We start from the raw sequence: 22795 nt of genomic DNA on the forward strand, positions 1-22795 counted from the left end.
GTGTGTGAACTCATCCAACGCTTATGTCGGATGGTCTATGGACGTGGTAAGGTAAGAGTTTAGAAACCAGCTTTTGAAGAAACACGTTTTGTAATTTGGCTCCTGCTCACAGCAGCGATCAAGTGTAACTTCCACATCTAACACAGCTAGCAAAGTCACATCACCAGTGAAGTCAATATGAGAACCGACAGTCACAAACAAAATTTGAACAATGCAGCTTTACTGGCGGAAGCCTACAGTACATGACCACAGCTGCATGCCATCCGGGCCAGCTATGCCGATCTTTTTACCTACACCTAAATCTGTTAGCCAACAAGCAGCGTTGAGTCGGTGGTAAACTCGTATGGGGGCACCTCAAGGTTCAGAGGAGCTGGCCCTTTGCGGATGCGGCCAGATGCATCGTAGTGTGACCCGTGGCAGGGGCAGTAGTAGCCACCAAAATCACCTGCGTTGGCGATTGGCACACAGCCCAGATGAGTACAGACACCTGCACGAAGATGCATAACAGGTCTAAGTATACCGACTTGAGAAAAGCATTACCATAAAAAAAACTGAAAACATGATATTGGTGTCACACCAACAAGGTGAAACAACCAATAAGGCACAGCCAACAGTCATAAACCTGTGTTCAGCATAAAGTGCAAAGATAATCTGTTGCAGATACACAACATCAAAATGGTGTTGCAAGCACCAGGCAGTAAGAGACAATGCAAAAATTGGAACAAAGTGATTAAGCAGTTGGAGTGAAAAAATAATTTAAACTGACATAATACCTTTCAAAGGCATCAACTATAAAAGGCCCACACTCGAAGCCACTTTCGAATCTGTCTCTTTTGGTGGGACCAGACTAGCAAAAACGGCGCAAGCAGATGTCAGTCCTGTTGGAATTGCGAGCACAAGAAGTGCCATCACGAAAGACCCAGTGGCACATATTAACATATTAGCGGCACTTCAGCCCTTTGCCGAGAAATGAAATGTAATCAAAGAAGAGAATAGCTAAATATTTGTCTACTGAATGCCATAGTAAAGAGGCGTGCTAAAGCTGCTCTGTCCCTCCTGTAAATCAAATAAATATAAACAATATTCACAAACCTTTCCTTGTACTTGCAAAGGCCGGATATACAGTCGAACCTCGTTATAATGAAATGGTTTATAACGAAATAATGGATATAACGAAGGAAAGACGATTCCCCTTGGAAGTTCGGTCAACATGGGCTATAACGAAGCTATGGCTATAACGAAGTAATCACAGGGTCCCTTCAATTTCCACTATAATGAGGTTCAACTGTACATTAAATAAAAATTTATGCAACCGTGCATGGCTTTACAGTGACAAATGGCACATGATGTAGTCTCTGACTGCCTTGGAAAACAACAGGCAGCCAGCTTGCTCACATAGCCCAGCACTCTGCGTTTAATTTCAAGGAGGTTGAAATAATAGAGAGGTAAATTTTTGCGTGAACTCAATAGCTACAACTGACGGACATACTCCTGTGCTGAAACAGCAAGATGCAGTGATGACCTCCAGACACCACAGGAAGGTCTACACTTGATGTCTGCAACACTGCTAAATGCGAGCTTTTGCTGTGTTTAGACCTCTGAGCAGACGGTAATCACGTTTTACATGCCCTTTTGCTAGCGTGGCAGGAGCAGCAAGACATCACTGCAATACATTTCTTTTTCTGGGGCACACAAACAAAAAGTATGATTCTTCTTCCTATGTTTCTTGTGTAATGCTTGTGTTGGCAGACTATACAAAGTTTTCTGAGCTTCACCATGGCCCGGGATCAGAGCAGGGCCAAAGTACCAAAGTTTCTGACGGCCGAAAGTGACAGTGAAAAGCCTCCTCCTGCATGTCAAACATGACAGTGCAGTGACACACGTATTACAAGATGCTTCACCATCACCATACAGTTCAAAACAGTTAAGAAACTTCAAATCTCATCAGGGACGCTTCCATCCATTCAGTGAAAGCTGCTTCGCTCAAATCAAATTTTCAGCAAAAGTTGTATTAGACAAATAAAATTTAACATTAATGCCTAATAATTCTACTTTGAGTGCATACTATCAAAGTATTTAGCTTCATTTTGATGTGTGGACACGCTAATGTGACTAACAATGTTTCCCATTAAAAACAATAAAAAAAAAACGTACAAGGAATGCACACTTTCCCCATTGTACATAGAGAGTTAACATGCCACTGTTGTGTGCTTTTGCGGTGCTGTGTGGGGAGTCAAGCTAACTGGCACATGCTTTATTGCGGTTTCTGGAATCGCCACGAGTGCCTTAAAAACATAGCTAAAATATGAGAAACGGTTTCTCTGCTTCTGTGGAAACTACTGCCAGAGGTGCCATTCCTTTACTGACTAAATTACGGTACTCTTTCGTACATTTCTGATGAAATTTTATATTATGAATTTTGGCTATATCAAACTATTTTACTGCTTTTAACCTGTTCACTATAACGAGGTTTGACTATAGCAGTGAATTACAGCTACTACTGCAAATTTCTAATATGAAAGATACATACCTATGATAACCAACCACTCTGGCTTCTGTGTACGTTCTCTGTCATGCTGTGGATCCCGAAGAGAGCTCATGTCCACCGCACCCTCCCTGCTGATCTCATCACTGGTCCGATGACGCACAAACAGCGGCTTGCCCCGCCACTTGAAGGTAGCATTCTTGCCTTCTGGGATGTCGCTCAACTTTACTTCAATCTTGGCCATGGCCAGAACATCAGCCGAGGCAGACAAGGACATCACAAATTTTGTCACGAGAGATTTCGCAGCGTATGTGCCCCCCATGGCTCCAACTGCACATGAATGCAAAAGCAAGTGTTAGTACTGCATTGAATGCACCAAAGTTTTCATGCTCACTGCCTTGCTGCTTCAAACTGATAACTAGGGCAGATTAAGCATTCAAATTCTACACACACATCAAGCAATGATCAACCAAACAATTACATTTGAAGTTTTAGCCCTAAGAATCTGAATCTATAAAGAGGTGAACACAACAAGCAATTATTTACACAAGTGCCCTAAAGTTTAGCATCACAGGTAATTTTATTTATACTGATGGCTACAACACAGCTTTTTTCCTGTTAAACCAGTCTGCTAGTCTGCTAACAGGCTTTGGTATACCTGACTGTCTTCTGTCCCATGGTGCTTTCATTAGCGAACCAATTTATATGCATCCGCCACAATTCTGTGATCAACACCAAGTTGCACTGTGTATGCATGCGCAAATGGCAAAGATAACAGATTCTGCCAACAATCAAACAAGAGATCAGGAATACTGCAACTTCCGAGACTGTTTTCATGAATAAGGTGTCCTTTGAATATTACCTGCGGTCTGCACATTACCGACTGAAGGACTGCATAACATGTTTGCTAGGAAAAGAAATGAGGAGGTATCTTTCTAGAGCATGAGGTATTTCACAGCGAGAGACACAGCTGTTATGCCATATGGATGGTAGCAGTCTACTGCTCCGAGGAGTGAAGCAGAAAAACTCTTCAGAATAAGAAAACTTCATCCTCAAGTGGGATCTGAACCATCACCAGAGCAAGCAGAGCAGCTTCATTTCCAGAGTCCTTACACATTTCGGCCGCTGCCACAGCTGCACAGAAGATGCATTGCATGTCTTGCAGACTTAAGCTCATTTTGGCAAATTATTGTGCACAAGTCAATAATAAAATGCGAATGCTGCATGTGATTCATTTTTAATGTGAGTTCTCCAGCCATCAGGTGCACTGAAGTAGTCGAAACCGAAATTGACAGACGTTTCCTATCCCTGACTGGGAGCAACAGCATGAGTGCCAACAAGACCATGCTGTGCACCAATCTGGGTGGTGCGAGCGTGATAGACTTCATGGCCAAACCGAGCACCAGCATCAGCTTCTCACTGAATTATTTGTGTTGTTATTCGAGCATCGCAATTTTTTTGCCTGTTCCTCTGCATCTCAAATGCAATTCTTGGCATCTGATGTTTGAACACTCAAATTGTCTTTTTGCATCTATACACCAGCTGAAATCTATTTCCCTTTCGTCATCCTCGTCTATAAATTTTCTTGACTGTGTAATTTAATTATACACACAATGGAATTAAATGCATCAAGTAATATCTAGAAGTAAAAAGACCGTACAAAAACAAAAAAAAATATTTAGCAAGGCTTTCACACATGCCAGTTCCTTCCTGTGTTTGTTCTTTTTTTCCAACTCTCCATCACCCTTTGTTGTTTCAGTTCCGTCAGTGAAACTAAAAGGACATATATGATATCATTTTCCTTGCATTGAAGAAGTAGGAAGCCCTCGGTAAAGAAGATATAAAAGATTCATCATGACAGCATACGATGTGTCACTGGCAGATTTCCAGGCGCACTGCACGTGCTCTGCTGGGCCTGCCTTTGTACCACAGGCTTGCACCTTTGAACAGAGAAGGCCCAACATGTTTCAGTGTTTTTTCAACAAATAGGTTACGATCCTGATTAGTTACTGGTGCCACATACACAAAAAAAAACTACAAGAACAATAATAAAATTCACCTGAGTGCTGTTACATGATGAATAGGTAGAAATGGTTTCAAGATACTTGGCACACGAAAAATGTGTAATTATTCTAGGTCGGAATGTGAAATATCTGAGCACAGCTTTCCTTACATGTCACCCCTTCAAAGCCAGTGCAGTAATGTCCGACATCAAGCTAGCTCAGCAATGTCAGACCTCCCTTTAGAGCAGGGGGCCTTGTTCGGGTGGCACGAACCCTTCGTGTTCAGTGGAGGGAATTGCCCACCCAGTGGAGTTTTGTTAACATGGCTGGGAACAAAATAGGCACCCATATTGCTGCATGCATTCTCCTCTCATTACTATCTTTCCATGCGGTTTTGCCTTTGGGCAGTATCGGCATGCTGCATCGGTATAGGCATGCCGCATCGTTCCTGAAAGTGCTACTTTGCCACTGTTAGCCAATGCTGGTGTAGGCAAGCGAAAGTATGCAGCATAATTTGGCATGTAAACCGAGCATGGATTAATAGCAGCTGGAAGATTAACATTCTGTTTAGATTAACTCTCAACAAGAATGGTTCTTAGCTGCCCAGCAATGACAGTGCAAGAAGCTGCCTTCCCACTATTTTAGTGGGCAGGAGACGATTCATGCAATGCTCTAGCATACGAATTTTCTTCTTGTCCTTTATGTCAACACATAATGAATACATAGCCAAGAAAGTAACATCCATGCCAGGACACTGTAAATAAACATAGGCTATTATAGCATGCTGCAATCTTAGCTGCGTCCTACTGAGAAAAAAACACACACACACACAGTAAAGCTACATAATTAAAGGTGCAGTCTACTGTTGGAGACGAGCATAAAAATACTGGCATTCCCTACCACAATTACCAGTGCAGACCTCAGTTTTAGCAGGAATTTATATTTTAAACTAGGCAAAGAAGGCCAGGCTAGATTTGACGATGGCGCCACACTGTGTTCAGACTTCGCGGGTCTGGTGGCGGTAGGGCTATGTTGCCTAGAGTGGACATGCTCCAGTTTCTAGATAGGCCTGAGCATAATACAGGTGTTATTTTTGTTGGAAGAAACTTTAAATGCCTAAATTGTTTTTCTCTTCCAACTAGTCACCGCTTCTTGCACATTGTAAGCCTGCCTTTTCATCATTTCTTAAAATGTTTTGAAAAGCAGACTGCCACTATGCTGAGAGTGGCACAACCATCAGAAGTGATACAACTGGCAAAAGACTGTTGCTCGTATCTGTGATAGATACCAGCAGTTTTATTTTATTGACAGTTTTTCAAAACCATCTTTAAAGGATTACAGTGCAGTTTTAATAAAACCTAGGTATCTCGGCTAATATGAATGAGACGCATACTGTCACTACCCTCCTCGGCAGTAGTCATGTGTGTAATGTCAGGATTTGCAGACAATTAATGCAGCAAAGCAAAATTCTTAATGATGGTTTATGTTATTCTGCCAGGTTTCTATGTCTTACAGCTGGGTATATGTTTATTTGGGAAACATTTTTTAAAATGGCGCAAAGAAACAATGGCAGATAACAGTTAGTAACTCTCCGTTTAAGTTAAGCATTTTTCTCTCATGCTTCTGGACTAGCTACAACCAAGATCAAAGCAGAAATATGAGCACTTAGGAGCTTACTAATGGCATAAAGTTAATTGAGGGAAACTTAAAAACAAGGACATAACAAGACAACACAGGTGCTGTTACGTCTGGTCACGTCCTTGTTTTTAGCAGCATTTCTCTGACTTATGCACTAACTAGCACACCAAAATGCCCTCTTGTAACAGCAATAAAAACTATTTGTTCAGTGCCCAACCACAAAAATCATATCAGACGCAGTTACATTTTTGTGAGTGAGCAATTGGACTTACGAGCAGAATCATAAGAGTTGATTCAGAAATTAATGCAGCACTTCTCAATTTCCTCCAGCGCCAGCATAAAGCTCCAAATTAAAGTTGCAGAGTTCTCCGAAGTAAAAGGTCTACTGCTCTGCGACAGGGGCAAATTTTTAGGCCACTCTTGGAATAGGCAGTTGTGGGGCAGTCTTATTTGCCCTATGTGTTTCTTGAGTGTTCATAGAAAAAAATGGAAGCCCAATTCAATTTTCCCACACATGCTTTTCTGCTAAGGGGAGGGGGCATTTGCCCGGGTTGTCCGCTTTGCCCCCTTGCACCTATATCCACCCTGCTCAAGAAATTACGCCCGAGGCCGACCATGACCAGCCTATGGTAGTCGCTCTACCAATCCAACTAGCCACAGTGGTTAGCACATGACAACAGCAGGTCGAAATGATGAACTTGAGTGGGCACAATGCCATTCCAAATCTCCTAAGGAGGAGTAGAATTCCCTTGAGCACATTGGACTAAGCCCCAGTTTAATTATTCAGTTTAGAGTGAAAGGTGAGATGGCGCACGGACGAATTGGCACACAGACCTGGATCAATGCTACAACAAACAATTCACTTTATTCTTTAACAACATATTGATTCGTGACTGTGACTGGTATCAGAGGTGGGCAACTATGCACACTTAGTTTATAAGTTTCAGCAGCTCAGATGTGGGCTTCATTAAGTTACTGTGGCCGTGTTGTCGCTGCAGTATGGGAAGCATAATAGCTCAGTTTGGTATTATTTAGAGCAGTGATTCATTCGTATCTCGCTACGCAGATCCGCCAATCGCAAGCGAAAAAGGAGTGTTAAAACGCTTGGAAGCAAGCTAATATTTTTGCGAAGAGCCGACGTACACTTAGTACCAGTTTAAAATATTCAGCAAACAAATGTAAAGCCCCATGCTTACCTCCGAGGATAAGGTAGGTTTGCATTTTGCTAGACACCTGGACGTCCCGTGACGACTTCGCAGGATCTAAGCTCGATTTCTTCCGGTAAGCGGAAAAATCTGGCACCTTGACGTCGGTGTGAGCCATTCGTACTTGCGCCGGGGCTGTATGGAAGCAAAAGGAACCACATGCTACCACAGCACAAGGAGAGCGAAACTCCCTATCAAGGTCACGAATGCAGTGATCACGAGCAAAACATCGCGTGCGAATGTATCGCACTTGATTGGCACCGCTTATCTGCAGTAGTACTTTATTTTTATAAGAAAATGAATTGCCACAAACCAACCTGTAAAACTTCCTGAGCAAGCGAGCAGCTCCCTGGTGGGCAAAGACTTCGCAAGGGCATAGTGCGAGAGCTTGGCAGGCGGCGGTGGCCTTTTCTCTTCATTTTTCAGCTCAACAAAAGGAGTTACCGGCTGGACCTGTGACGCTACAGTTTTAGATGAAGCCTTTACGTAATTAGCAAGGTTAGCGGCGCGTCCTTTAACGCTAATCATTTTATTTTACAATCACCGATACCGGCGACAGCACTGAATGACCCACGAGCGAGTACACCGGAAATGGGTGCCGAAGATCAGAGCTATGGTCCGGAAATGCGCGCATCGTGCGCCACCATAGCCACCACTATACGCACAGATGCAACTTGGACTTTTTTAAAGGCTTGCTTAACGCAGATACATAAATATTGACCATATACATTTTCAAGCGCAAATTTTTTTCTGTGCAATATTTCTTTGCCAATAAATGGGCCTCACCATGTTGGTCTATGCGGCTGCTGGCTACAGTGGCTGCGCGTTTTTGTAGCCTTCGGCTTTTCGGCTGTCTTTGGCGTCTTTTGAGAGAGTTGGAAAGAGCAATACGGGAAAGGGTTCAAAGGAAGGGGTGGTCGGCGGTGTCTTGGGGATCAGCCGAAACCACGAAGCCGGCAGTGCTAGGTTCAGTAAGTAGAAGCCGGCTGAGCATATTTCAGGTAATAAGGCTTGCGTCTTGCGCTACTGAATCTTGCTTTCTTGCGCGACAAGCCTAGAAGGCTCATTCATAACGTATATATTATCGTTTTTTTGCATGCATTCAGTGAAGCTTCAGTGCTGACATGGCAACAGGAGATGAACGTTTGAACAGAAAGGTAGCCTTGATTTCGGGAATCACCGGGCAAGTAAGTGTACAACTGTCATTTCATTCGGCCTAACGCCAAGCTTGCTTTTTTTGTGCTTAGTGGTGATCGTTTTCATGCCTCACTGCACGTGTATACGTGGCGATGGAGACGCGCAAATTTCACCAACACCGTTTGGCACAACGCTAAAGTTTTCTGTGACGTTGACATAGCTCGTGAAGTGCTTCTTGTTTCGTTGCTTTTTCTTTTCTGAATCCTGTTTCGAATACACGCGCGGCAGCGCGTGCCTGGAAATTGTGGTTTTATCATACGAAGTATGCAACATTTGGAGAAGCGGTGCGTTTCGTAGCTCCCGTGTTCGCGAACAGACGAGGCAAACATGCTTAAAACGCGGCTCCGAGCTACTTGTCGTTCAATTCCCTCTTATGTGTGCATGTGTGTGCGTGCGTGCGTGCGCGCTTGCTTGCGCGTGCGTGCGCGCGCCACCAGCGGGTCACATCAAAGTTCCTTTGAAAAATATCTCATCATCAGGGGTGCATGTGGGTAAAAGCACTTCGATAAAAATGTGTGCTTGGTAAATATTTGGTGTTAGCACTCAATTTTAATACCTGTGCGTAAGGAAGGCGAACTTAATGTTCAAGCAGTGAGCTATAATCTCAGAGCTATCATTACAGAGTCTGCAGAATTAGTATAGGCAGTGGGATGGGACAAGATACCGACAAGCTCTCTCAGGGGACAAAAGATCTGACTAAGAAATGCCAATTAAAGCTTGAAACCTCTAACTCCACAGGCAGAATAGAACTGGCAAAGTTAACAAAGCTAATCAAAAAAGCGCAAGGTAACCGACATAAGGAAGTTTAATAGGGAGAAAATCGAGCATGCTCTAAAGAACGGAGGTAGCCTAAAAGCACTGAAGAGAAAACTAGGCATAGATAGAAACCAGATGTATGCACTAAGAGACAAAGAGGGCAGTGTCATTAGCAATATGGATGAGATAGTTAAAGTAGCCGAAGAATTCTACACAAATCCATACAGTAGCCAATGCAATCAGGACATTAATGAGAGATCCGGTAGCACACAGCAATCGGACATCCCGCCTAGCAATGAAAGAGGAAGTAAAGAGAGCCTTAGGAGCAATGCGAAGTGGGAAAGCAGCTGGTGAGGATCAAGTAACAGCAGATCTGTTGAAGGATGATGGAGAGATCGCACTAGAAAAACTAGCCACGCCATATACACAATGCCTTATGACCTCGAGTGTACCATAAGCTTGGAAGAACGCTAACATCATGTTAATCCATAAGAAAGGCGATGCCAAGGTCTTGATAAATTTAAGACTGATCAGCTTGCTGCCCATTGCCTATAAGGTAATTGGTGATAGTCTGGACAACCTTAGACTTCAATTAACCAAATGATCAGACAGGCTTTCGTAAAAGATACTGGGATACTCGACAATGGACCATATTCTCACTATCAATCAGGCGATACAGAAATTCACAGAATATAACCACCCCCTGTATATAGCCCTGGTAAATTACGAGAAAACATTTGACTCAGTCAAAACCTTAGCGATCATGCAGGCATTGCGAAATCAGGGTAGAGAGGAGCCTTATGTAAAGATACTCTCGCCAATACTAATCACCACCTGTTTACAAGAGGTATTCAGAGGCTTGGATTGGGAACAGTTTTGGATGAGAGTTAATGAAGAATACCTTAGTAATCTGTGATTTGCTGATGGCATTGCCTTGCTGAGTCACTCGGGGGATAAATTGCAAAGCACGATCAATGACTTGGGCAGAGCAAAACGATGGGTCTAAAAATTAGTGTGCTGATAACCAAAGTAATATTTAGCAGTCTCTCAAAGGAACAGCAGTTTACAATTGGTAGCGAGTTCCTTGAAGTGGTTAGGGAATACGTCTACTTAGGGCAGGCAGTGGCCGCAGATCCGGATCAGGAGAGGGAAATAACTAGAAGAATAAGAATGGAGTGGAGCGCATTTGGCTAGTTCTCTCTGATCATGAATGGCAGTTTACCAATAGCCCTCAAGAGAAAGTATATAACAGTTGTATGTTACCGGTATACACCTATGGGGCTGAAATGTGGAGGCTAACGAAAAGGGTTCAACTTAAATTGAGGACAACACAGCGAGCTATGGAAAGGAAAATGATAGGTGTAATGTTAAAGGTGCACTAAAGAGGAATCTGAACTCGTCTTTTTACCATGGAAACTCTACCTACACATTCCGGGCATTCTTAGAAACTTGGAATTATTGTCCTGTGTGGCCGATTGCCCTAATTAAATCGGATTAAACATCCTGACTCTCGCTTTTTTTTTTAACTCAACACAGTAGGTAGGCGGAGTCAGCTAACGCGTTGAGTGCCTTTCAACCAGTCCTGTGGTGGCTTTGCTTTCGCTTTTATGTTGTTTTTTTAGGTTTTTGTGAATAAACAGTTTCAGTCACAGACAATGTATTCACAAATTAAGCCCACGGAAAAAAAAAATATACGTGGGCTCTTTGATTTACGTATCACTCCACCGATAGCAGAGCGTCAAGCCGCCACGGGACTGGCTGACGTGTTGTGTTGGTTGACTCCTCCTACCTACCTTGTTAAGTTAAAAAAAAAATGTGGGAGCTGGGACGTTTAATTTGATTTAATTAGGGCAATCGGCCGCACAGCACATAATTAGAAGTTTCTAAGAATTCCCAGAATGTGTAGATAGAGTTCCCGCGATAAAAAGACGAGTTCAGAAAGACGACAGTTCTTTAGTGCACGTTTAAGGGACATGAACAGGGCGGAGGGGGTCCAAGAACAAAAGTGGGCTCATGACATCCTACCAGAAATCAGGAAGAAATGAACTTGGGCAGGGCATCTAATGCGAAGGCAAGATAATCGATGGTTGTTAAGGGCCACGGTCTGGATACCAAGTGAAGGTAAGCAAAGCAGGGGGCGGCAGAAGGTTAGGTGGACTGATGAGGTAAAGAAGTTAGCGGGTATACGGTAGCCGCAGGTGGCGCAGGGCAAGGTTATTTGGAGAAGTATGGGATAGGCCTTTGTCCTGCAGGGGACGTAGTCAGGCTGCTGCTGCTGATGGTGATGAACTTGGCATACCAGAATTAGTTGTCAATGTGGGTCAGCCAGACCACTAAGTTAATGGCCGATGTGCATGTTGTCCAGCTTGTGTGGGAAAAAATTTCACACTTCAGTGCAGAGAAAAGTCCTTTATTCAAACCCATGTGGCAGGTGTTATCTTGAGGGATTCGTGGTCGTTTGCAGTGTTTAGGATGGCTCTGCATTGTTTCTTTCGATGGCTACTGGATGTTAGTGTTCCCATAAGTACGTTGCCTAGCTGCATTGCCAACGCCACGTGGCTTGCTCTGCGTAGGATGTGCACGGTAAAAATTCTGGGAATTTTCACGCACATTCTTTGGGCATCCTGAAATGGTACGCTATACCACAAGGTGTAATCACTCTTTTGAGGTACTCATTTTTTCACCAGTTGAGAAAACGGCGGTAAAAATTGATCTCCTATTAAGAACAAGTTGCATAAGCATCATCTTTGCTGATTTTACATCACAGTGCCAGAGGGTTAGCCATTAGGTCACTCAATGCTGCCCACAAACAGGATCTTCCCTCTTTGGCTGTAGGATTTTAAAGGGACTGGCAACTGACTTTCAAAGACTTTTTTTTTTTCGTTGCAACAGAAAACTTGATGTTTAAAGTGCCCAGTTCTGCAATGATTTTGTTAGAAATGCAGACTGCAGTATAAGATTTTTTACTGAGAGTTTTTTATCTGTGGATGTGCCCTTTTTTGTGTATCCTGATTGAAAACCATGATCGGCAAGTGCAAAAGCGATTGTACATTGGCAAAAGTGATGAAGTGATATCAGTGTAGTTGACAGCAATTGGACAGTTTTATTATGACGTTGTGTCCACTTTAGTTTCTACACCTAAAGCGGTTATGGCACAGTTATGCATGCTTTGTCGACAAGTTTTAATGGACCGTGGTTGCCACTTCAGCGAAGAGACTCAAAACACTTTGGCGCCATCTAGTAACAATAACTCGGAGCACTTTGTTGGCAATGTGAGGGGGTGTGGCTTTTCATGGAAGGGCGCTCTGAAGAGTGCATAAATAATAATCAAATGATCAAGACCTCTGAAAGAAAATTCATGTATTTAACAACATATAAGTCATACTTTGCAGTGATATGGTCATGTGGGATATACCGATATTGATAAAGTTTCACCACAGAATGCTGCCTCATTTCATTTTATGCAATTCGCAATGTTAAATTTTATTAATCTTAGTTTCTCTGATATAATAGTGCTTGATCCTTTGAATAAAAGGCTATATCTTTTAATTTCCGCCATAATCTCGTTGCACATTTTGGTCCGTTGATTGTCCTGTTAAATATTTCCTGTCCACTAACTGCTTGCCTATTTGCTCCTGAATATCATGTACAGATAGGCATATTATGGTCTGTTTTGCTGGAGAAGTAATATAACTTGGACTGTGCGGAACCATTGAGCAATTGCTGTCGACCAACTCCCATTTGTTGGAAGGTGAGCTGAGCAGCAGATTTGACAGGCACCACCGCCTGCAGGCAGAGGAGCGGCCATCACAAAAGCACTTTGAACTTGGTGGATGAGTGAGTCTCATGGTCGGTTCTTTTTCCACCAGGTTGTGTCACCTGTGGAATCTCCTGCTTGGCTTGCTTCTCATCAGGAGTCACAGTCAACAGCAGTTTCTAGCTGCGAAGGTTAAAATGCTTCTCAAGCAAATCAGGCCACAATATGACACTTCATGCAGAATTTTTGCATATGAATAGGCACAAGAATTTTTTTTTAAGCCCTTCAGCCAGAGATGAAGGATCCTATAACTGGAAGGCACACTCTTCTTTTAGTGACTGTGCTCTTTTTTTTTACTCTTGCTGTAAAGCCTTTGGTTCATGCCTATAAGTATAACTCTTCACAAGGCAAGTTTCATGCCCTGAGTCCAGTCTGTCACTAAGGTACTGTGAAAACCATAACAATGAAACTGCCTCTTTGCAGGATAGGGGATCACAGTTAGATTCCTTTTTCACTGATGTGACTATGTGATTCGCCTAAGCCCTACATGCAGATAACTTGGAGGTAAATAATTACCACAGAAAATAGTGGATTGCAGCAGAAACTTGTGCTCTTTTCCTTTTTGGCTTTGTGTCCAAGTGAAAAAGAGCATTCCAGTTTGTGTACACACATACAAAAAAAAAATTCAAGTGCAGTTTGACACTCTGGGCCTCAATGTCTGCAGTGTTCCGATTCTAAGCAAGAGGTTGTAGTTTCAATACCCAGCCTTATTTTGATGAGGATAGAGCACAAAAGTCATCATCATCGTCATCAGCCTGACTACACCCCTGCTGGGCAAAGGCCTCTCCCATATCTCTCCAATTAACCGTGTCCTTTGCCAGCTGCGCCCACCCTATGGCTGCAAACTTCTTAAACTCATCCGTCCACCTAAGCTTTTGTCGCCCCCTGCTATGCTTGTCTTCTCTTGGAATCCAGTCCGTTACCCTTAAGGACCAGCGGTTATCTTGCCTTCGCATTACATGCCCTGCCCAAGCCCATTTCTTCCTCTTGATTTCGACTAGGATGTCATTAACCCACGTTTGTTCCCTCACCCACTCTGCCCACTTCCGGTCTGTTAACGTTACACCTATCATTTTCCTTTCCATGGCTCACTGCATTGTCCTTAACTTAAGCTGAACCCTTTTTGTCAGCCTCCACTTTTCTGCCCCGTAGGTGAGTACCGGTAAGATACACCTGTTACACACTTTTCTCTTGAGGGATATTGGTAAACTGCTAATCATGATGTGAGAGAACCTGCCTAATGCGCTCCACCACATTCTTATCCTTTTAGTTATTTCCCTCTCATGATTCGGATCAGCTGTCACTACCTTCCCTAAGCAGACATATTCCTTTATCACTTCCAGCACCTCGCTTCCAATTGTGAATTGCTATTCCCTTGCTAGGCTGTTGAACATTACTTTGGCTTTCTGCATGTTAATTTTTAGACCCACAGTTTTGCCCTGCCTGTCTAAATCATTGATCATGCTTTGCAATTCATCTCCTGAGTGACTCAGCAAGGTAGTTTCGATGGAGTCGAAATTCCGGAGGCCCGTGTACTGTGTGATGTCAGTGCACGTTAAAGAACCCCAGGTGGACCAAATTTCCAGAGCCCTTCACTACAGCGTTCCTCATAGCCTGAGTCACTTTGGGAAGTTAAACCCCCATAAACCGTTTATAAATTTGTAGCCTTCCACGGTGGCATCCCGCATTACCTGCAGTGTAACTTCTGCAGCTGTATTTTGTAATGATTCTTTTCACTAGTTTCTTTTCTTTTCTTGTCATTAATTGGCTTTTTTTGATACCGGAGTGGGAAATGACATTGCTTGTTTAGCTATTTGTTATGAAATCACATGTCAACACTAACAGTGGTAAAAGGGAAAGAGAATGGATTGGGAATTGGGAAAAGAACTGTTGCAAAAAACAACCTTCGGTTGCGCAAATTCACTATCTAATCCTGTAAGTGCATGAGGCTAACTTTGCTGCTATTTCAAGCTTTTGATCATTTGTCTCATGCATAAGGATCGGTTAGCCTGTTTGGTTTGCCAGTTGATAGGACGTCAAATTTGTGCTGCAGTGGTTATTGGTTTGTTCACCAGACCAGGACAGCTGCATTACTCGAGAAATCATTATAGCTTTCTTTTTGTAGCTGTGTATCTGCACTTTGGTATGTTGTGAAAATTCTTTCACCATGTCCTTAATGCGCATTGAAAGGACACAATCTTTAGCTTCGCCCGGTCACATATTTGTGTACTCAGCTGTATTAAAGGCAATAAAAATGAAGGCAAAAATTGTTCAGCGTTTGGCTCGGACTTCAAGAATTGCTTGGAAAAGTCACTGGTTTAGATACCAAATCTGACAAGCAGCAGTACTATCACTAGCCGTCACGAGTTGCACAGTCCTAAGCTTTATTCAGGCAATTCTACTTACAAAAGCGGCATGTGACAATTGTATGCTTTGCTCTGCATAACTGGTTCATCGAAATTCATTCCTTTGCACAGGTAAATTTCATCACTGTAGTCAAGCTTACCTATAGGGAACGCTTGCTTAGTATGAACAAAGATTTGACCGTTGCGCTACATGTTAGGTTTCGGAACGAACTTCTGGGCCTGCTTCGCTTGAACATGCAGAATTTTTTTTTTTTTTCAGCGAACCCTCGTCTTGCAAAATTTTTAATAGACTGTACTTAAACATTGGAACCTTGGCGGGTTTTGCTTTTTATGCGAACACAAAGAAAAGAAGGAAGAAAGCTCGTCACGCTAGCGCAACATCACCTTGACTTTCGCATGCTCCAAGGTCGTGCACACATGGACTGCATGAATGGACTGCACTTACGCGCCGGACCACAGACCAATTTTTAGCCTGCAGACCAGGCTTCACGTAATGTTCTACTTCCGCTTTGTTAGGTCCGCAGCCTGGCTCACAAGCCTTTGGCATGTTTAGCTGCCACATTGGTGAATGCAGCACAGCAAAAGGCCATGCCCATGTCTGGTCAGCCTGTCCTGCAAAGGTGAAGGTCTGAGCAGCTGGCAATCAGCCGATTAAAGATACGCATGGCCTTACACCGTGCTACGTTCAACATGACTGCCAAAAATCCTGGGTCCACCGCTAGAAAAAGGCTCTGGCATTTCTCGCCGATTGATGTTCATGGGCCAGGCCATGGCCAGGCCTAGCAGACCAGAATTGCACATGATGCCTGCTCCACGGTGGTTCTTGTCGCAAATCCACGTTTACGGAGCGACCTCATGGCTGGAAAGAGGGGCGGTGTACACGTGTATTACCAGCACTGCTTGACCTCTTTTTAAATGCAGAATGTCAGGAATCTCAAAAAGGAGGTCTTATCACTCCTCTACCGAACCACATTTGGGATACGATGCAGTCTGTCCTGCGCTGGAAAGCGTTCATTGGTCATGCCAGTTATCGCTTGCACCATGTGCATAGATCATTGATTACTGCGAAACTAGATTAAGTGCTGCAAACTAAAGCACATGCGCGTAATGCGCCAATCCTGTGCGCTTGTAAGATAGGCAGTAGCGCTGTGGGGCCGCTTGCTTTCTCCGTCCGCCACAGCGACAGCCGCATCCCAGAGGCACTTTCTCTTGCACGACATCTGTGCAAAACACAGATAGTGTCCATGCTTTTTATTTGGCTCAAAAATCGGCTTTTGCTAAGACTAAATGAGCACAGACAGTGTAGGATGAAATTCCACCTTACAGAAGTGCGATCTGTTGTCTAGTCCACTTAATGTGAATGTTGGGATATAACAAAAGAACTGTGCGTGTGGCCATGTTCTTTACTTTTGAGTGCAACTGTATAGGTGGATTCACGTAAATTTGGGGCAGAGGTCTTACTCGATGTTTTATTTTCTGGAAGGATGGGTCTTACCTTGCAGAGTTTCTTCTTGCGAAAGGCTACGAAGTTCATGGAATAATCCGAAGGTCAAGCTCCTTCAACACTGGTCGAATTGAGCACCTGTACAAAGATCCAAGGACCCATCAGCAAGGATGTAAGTAGCCTACTCAAACATTATTTTATGCTCAGTGTAGTCCATGTTAATTAAGTAGACTGCAGCACTACTGGCATGATTCATTTTGTGCACCTGTAATTATTTTTAATGGGCTCATAAGACAGCTGTTATTTTTGGTTAATTAGGAATGAAATGCACTGGCCACAACCTAATGCCATTTGCATGGTGTGCGACTATATATGTTCAGTTTGTCACAGGCTCTCAGGAGATGGATGCATTTGTATTTGCATCTTTATGATGCATCTGTTTCGTCATCATACGTGGCTCAAATGACGTCAAAACTGGTCATAAGCACTTTTTATTAAAGCAATTCCCGGGGAAGCAAGCATAATAGACTACTGCCGGGCTGTATTCTGAATCAGTGTTTTCAAGGTGGAGCATTTTTAATGCACTCTGCTTGAAGCTGTGCAAGAGAAAACTTTTTTAGCTTTGGATTATAAATAGTAGTCACTAGTGCTGTTGAAAACTGAGGTTATTATGCCATTTTTCCAAAGAAGTTGAACAATTGAAACTGCAAGAGCTACATACTAGCTCACTGTTACCTCTGTAGGAATGGTACATTCAGTGCTGCTGCAGCCTGTTTGACATAAAAGGAAACGCATTTAAACTCTGCTTTGAATTTTAGTAGGTTGTATTGGACACAATTTCAGGATCAGCTTTATGATGGCACTCTTTTCTTGTTGACCCTCTGTAATGGCTCAGTGGTTACGGCATTACAGCCACATTTTCAAAAGCTTTGGTGGTTTTGGATTTGCGTTTCCCTGGGTAGATCGTTTTTCTCCCGCATTTTTCCGAAATCTTCTTAACAAGATTCTGCTGTGTTTTGTTTTGTGCCTTGTGGTACCTTTATTTATGTTATGTATCACTGTACCTTTTTACACTTATACACCGATATTAGTAGTGGTGGTGTTTCTGCATTTTCGCTCTTAGTACCTTAGAGCAGGAGTTTCTTGTACGTGCCAGTGAATCTGAACCCAACCTTTGTTTTGTGTTCCTTGGCCCCATATGGCCTTTGCACCATTCATCATCATCATTCATCATCAGGTGCTTTTACCTGGCGGTGGAATGTTATCGAAATATTTTCTTGTGCTCTTCATGTCAGGAAGCAATAACATAAAGAAGACCTTGAATTTTGGCTCGCCGACTGTGACTGCAGACATATGCCACTATTTTAAAGTAAATTGACATTTTTCATGCAACATAGACTTAAGGACATCCCATCAGTAAAAAAATTTTTGGTACTTTTCTTCTCTCTGCTGCACTAAGATCTACAAAAGCCTCTTCATCAGGGGGAGAGGCGAGTACCTCCTTTTGTTTTTCACGCACATCTTTCAAATTTGGTTGCAAATGTAGACCCCAGGAAGAGAACCGTTGAAGCCTAATTAAATTCTGGTGCTGATTTTTATTGACTATGGTTCAGGAATCTATTGCAGTCATGGTGTAATTTTTTTTTCTTTTTGGCATTATTTAGCCATGCAGCTGCACTATGGGGACCTAACAGATAGCTTGTGTTTGGTCAAGCTCATTAGGCAAACAAATCCTACAGAAATCTACAACCTTGGTGCGCAAAGTCACGTAAAAGTAGGTATTTCGTTTTGTATTGTTCGTCATTTCAAATTGGTGCAGTCTTGTGATCAGAGAACCTCAAGCTACACAATGTGGCTATTTTTCTTTCCTGCTTAGGTCTCTTTTGACTTGAGTGAGTACACAGCAAATGTTGATGCACTCGGCACCCTGCGCATCTTGGAGGCAATCAGGGTATGTGGATTGGAAGACAAGGTCAAGTTTTACCAAGCTTCAACAAGTGAACTGTATGGGAAGGTGCAGGAGATACCACAAAAAGAGACGACGCCATTTTATCCCAGGTCCCCCTATGGTAAGTTGTCAATCCTGGCAGCAGTAGCAGCATTCAAATCGAGGTGAGATGCAAAAATGTCTGGGTATCGAGGTTTTATTTATTTATCAAATACTGCAGGCTTGGACCGAAGCAGGAGGGGCATACATAACAAGTTCTATTGTTGCACTGGAAATGTAAAAGTGAAGATAGTACAGTCGAGCCCACTTATAATGAACCTGATGATCCCACGGATCGCATTCATTGTATCCAAGTTCGTAGTAAGTGGATTACCCATATTATAGCCAAAATACTAAGTCCACCAAAAGTGACAGTTATTCCTTGAAGACTGTCATGTGCATTTATTTTTTTCAAAATGGACCCTGTCGCAGCACTTTTTAGGGTCTCCAGGGCAATCATGTACTCCTCGTCGAGGCCAACAATCTGCTTTAGGGACAGGATAAAACTAAACATGGTGGAAATGTCCACGGCAGCTGGTTTGCTGGTCGGCCACATTAATCAATTCCTAGCAATATGAGATAGCTTGTTCTTTGTTTATATAGCAGCTTTGTCGGAGAAGGTTCTGCAGTGCTGTCATTCACACGAACATAGTCATCAGAGGCAACATCCAGGCAACTAACAACACCTTGCCTCATATCTACATGTGTCTGATCATGTATGCTTTTGACAGTGTCATCTGTCGTTCCTGGGCTTATGGAGCGACGAAGTAGCGCAGCGCACGTGCGCATGCATCAGCTGCGCTGTCTGCTATCTGGGGCTGTCTGTATGTGATACTAGCAGGAGAAAAGGCAGAGTCAATTGGGCAGGCATCGGATATCACGTGACCAGTGTGGCCAGCAAGGCATTCGAGTTTCTCAAATCGCTGCTGTTAGTTTATTCATGACCGTGCGCAGTAGCTTCACTTTCGACGCTGTCACTGTCTCGTGCCTACCGCGTTTCTGCTTCTTGTGGAGATTTTTCGCTAAGCTGGCGCACACACAAGCAATGAGCAATGATTGATATCATAGGCCATTGGCGAGCGTTAGGCCGGCGATTACCTACTGTTTCAATGCCGCCTTTTTTGTTGCTTTTTCGGCTCAACATGTTCTTCCTCGAGCAGTGTTGCAAAGACTGAGAGACACTCTTCGGGCTCCAAGTAAAGCTGGAAGCGCAAGTTTCTCAGCTTATGGTTCAGGCTTAAGGCGCCTCTTTGTTCGCTATAACCTAGTGGTGCAGCCACAGTTGTTCATTGTGTCTGAGACGAATTTCTATTGCATTTTGCATACATTGATGGTAGCATCTCACTTGTTCGTAATAAGTGAGCGTTCTTTAATCTGCAGCCATTATAAGTGGGCTCGACTGTATACAGTAGTACTATAAGTTATACAGTAGTAATGACACCGAAAGAAACTTTAGATTAGTATAATGCAAATTTATACATACAAGTACACACATGATATAGAAGCAAAATAAGAAAAAGCAAACATAGATTTACTGTTAACACTTCCTCCTCTTTAAATTGTGTGCTTCTGTCAAACTTGGAGATTGAATACAATCACCAGGTAGGTCATTACAATCCGGTGTAGTTCGGGGTGGAAAGGAATCATTTGGATATATTTTTCCTGACAAATTAAGGTGCCAAAAGAAGCAAACTTGTGTTGCGTCTGCCTTGTAGTGAGTGGCATTAAATATGGGCTGGGGTCTAAAGCTAGTTGACGGTTGTACTGGGTACAAAAATTTTAGGAGTGGGAACATGCATCTTGATTGGAGGGTGTGAATTTGGTTGGATGCGATAACAGCACATATGTAATTGGTGCGACCGTACTTAGAATGTATAAAGCACTGAATTCTTTATAATGTGTCAATTTTTTTAGAGAACGGGTCCCGATGTTGCAAGCAAATTTTACTTTCGGACATATCAGAGAAGTATATGCTAGGTATTTAACTTGAGGTGCCATGTCTTTGTACTTACGATATAATGAACAGAGTTTGCAGAAGGCCAAAGTGAAACTCTAGCACAAGTCACTTATGTTCACTCCCTAGTATTCATACTTATTAACCTCTGTGAGATTATTGTCCTGGAGTGGCATATGAGAACTGAAGGACGTTTTTTTTCCTAGTGACACGAAGAAAGTTTAATTTTATACCCCACTTGGTAGTCCGGTCACTTAAAAATGGAACAGTAAGTTTAATTAAAGTTGATCATTTTCTGAGTTAATTGCATTGAAAAAAAAGCAATTGTCAGCAAATAAACAACTTTTTGAGGGTTCAGCTATAAATTCTACAATGTCATTACAAAATATCAAAAACTGGAAGGGGCCCCATAATGTTTCCCTGTCGTATTTCTGACATAACTGATAAGCTATGCAAACTGTGCTCATTAATGCTAACATAGTGAGCATTGTCGGTTAGGTAAGCAGACCCAGGAGATAAGAAAATTGTGAAGTCCCAGTGTTTGAAATTTTAGATTTAGGCAGATGGTCGAAAGCATTACTACTGAAATCTAAAAATAATAAATCCACCTGGCCTGCTTTGTCAAGAACCGAAGTGAGGAAGTGAACAACCATTGAGGGCAGAGTGATGGTGGAGAAACCCTTCTTAAACCTAGCTGAAATGATAAGGTGTTATGCTCATCTAGGAAGTTAGGAATGTAAGTGGCAACTGTACGTTCTAGCACTTTGCAAGAAGGTAATTTATAAATTGGGCGGCAGTTATCAACAGAAAGAGAGGCTCTTTTTTTTTAAATTGGTAAAGGCCATGCACGCTTCCAGTCCAGTGGCAATACGGCAAATTGTACTGATGCCTGAAAAATGACTAAGAGAAGTTTAGCCAATTTCTCTGCACAACGTTAAAGGAAAGCATCAGGCATTCCATCTGGTTTGGACTTGGACGGAAATTTAGTGTTCAACCTGATGAGCATGCTAACCCTGCCTTTGTGTTGTGAAATAACAGAAGCATTTGAAAAATTCAGGGGGCTTGCTACGTCAGGACGATAAATCAAAACAGAGAAAACTGAAAATGCAAATGAGCAATTTGTCTTGGATTATTATGAATTTGTCATTGTGAAAAATGTGGTTGACAAGTTTGTTTTTTTCTCTTGCAAAGTTCTAAAATTTTTGTCATCTTTAATTAAGTTTGGAAGGGTGGTTTTGGCGTATACTAGGAAGCCTCAGGTGGTTCATTCATATTAATCTGGAGCCCTCCGCTATGGCATTTCCCATGGTCCAGGTGTATGTAGCATTGTTACAGGTAGATCTGTTGTTTCAGGTCATTAATGTAGCAAGTTCATTTTAAGATCACTTATACCTTGTATTATATTGTTTCACCTGCTTTAATGTCAATAATTTTCTGCTGTTTTACTTTTCTTGTACCTCTAAAGGTGTTGCAAAACTGTATGGGTACTGGATCGTTGTCAACTACAGGGAAGCCTACAAGATGTTTGCTGTAAATGGCATACTCTTCAATCATGAGAGTCCAAGGAGAGGTAAGCTTTGCTGCTCAAGTGATAGATGTTGACTTGAACTTTTTGATAACAGTCGGTGTTGTGTTTATTTTCAAGGGGAGACATTTGTGACGAGGAAAATTAGTAGGTCTGTTGCAAAGATCCATTTGGGCCAATTGGAATGTTTTGAGCTTGGCAACCTGGACTCAAAGCGTGATTGGGGCCATGCAAAGGATTATGTTGAGGTGAGGCTTCCTTTGGTATTTTTTTCTTATTGTGACTAATGGGTTCACTGAGTTAGACTTAGGTATATTTCAGATAGAATGTAGGAATATTTCAATGCTATGGACTTTGCATTGCTACTTATCTTACAGGTGTTAGCATGAATGCAATGTATAAACAAACTTTTGCATAT

General features: G+C 42.6%; 2 protein-coding genes across 2 annotated transcripts in view; one reads left to right on the forward strand and one right to left on the reverse strand.

Moving 5' to 3' along the window:
• Positions 1-203: 203 nt before the first annotated feature.
• Positions 204-7933, reverse strand: RFeSP (Rieske iron-sulfur protein). Its single transcript, XM_077646435.1, has 4 exons — positions 7649-7933; positions 7323-7466; positions 2531-2815; positions 204-487 (listed from the first exon to the last, which is right to left on the reverse strand). Exons 1-4 carry the CDS (start codon positions 7857-7859, stop codon positions 306-308), a joined length of 822 nt encoding a protein of 273 aa, XP_077502561.1. The 5' UTR covers positions 7860-7933; the 3' UTR covers positions 204-305.
• A 253-nt stretch (positions 7934-8186) lies between these two features.
• Positions 8187-22795, forward strand: part of Gmd (GDP-mannose 4,6 dehydratase) — a 45583-nt gene continuing 30974 nt past the window's right edge. Inside the window, exons 1-7 of the mRNA XM_077646434.1 lie at positions 8187-8332; positions 8438-8518; positions 16951-17083; positions 18576-18685; positions 18788-18980; positions 22318-22422; positions 22498-22625. Of these exons, the coding sequence (XP_077502560.1) occupies positions 8456-8518; positions 16951-17083; positions 18576-18685; positions 18788-18980; positions 22318-22422; positions 22498-22625 (732 nt within the window). The 5' untranslated portion in view covers positions 8187-8332; positions 8438-8455. The remainder of the gene's footprint in view (positions 8333-8437; positions 8519-16950; positions 17084-18575; positions 18686-18787; positions 18981-22317; positions 22423-22497; positions 22626-22795) is intronic.

The sequence above is a fragment of the Amblyomma americanum genome, chromosome 1, assembly GCF_052857255.1.
Source record: "Amblyomma americanum isolate KBUSLIRL-KWMA chromosome 1, ASM5285725v1, whole genome shotgun sequence".
Classification (NCBI taxonomy): domain Eukaryota; kingdom Metazoa; phylum Arthropoda; class Arachnida; order Ixodida; family Ixodidae; genus Amblyomma; species Amblyomma americanum.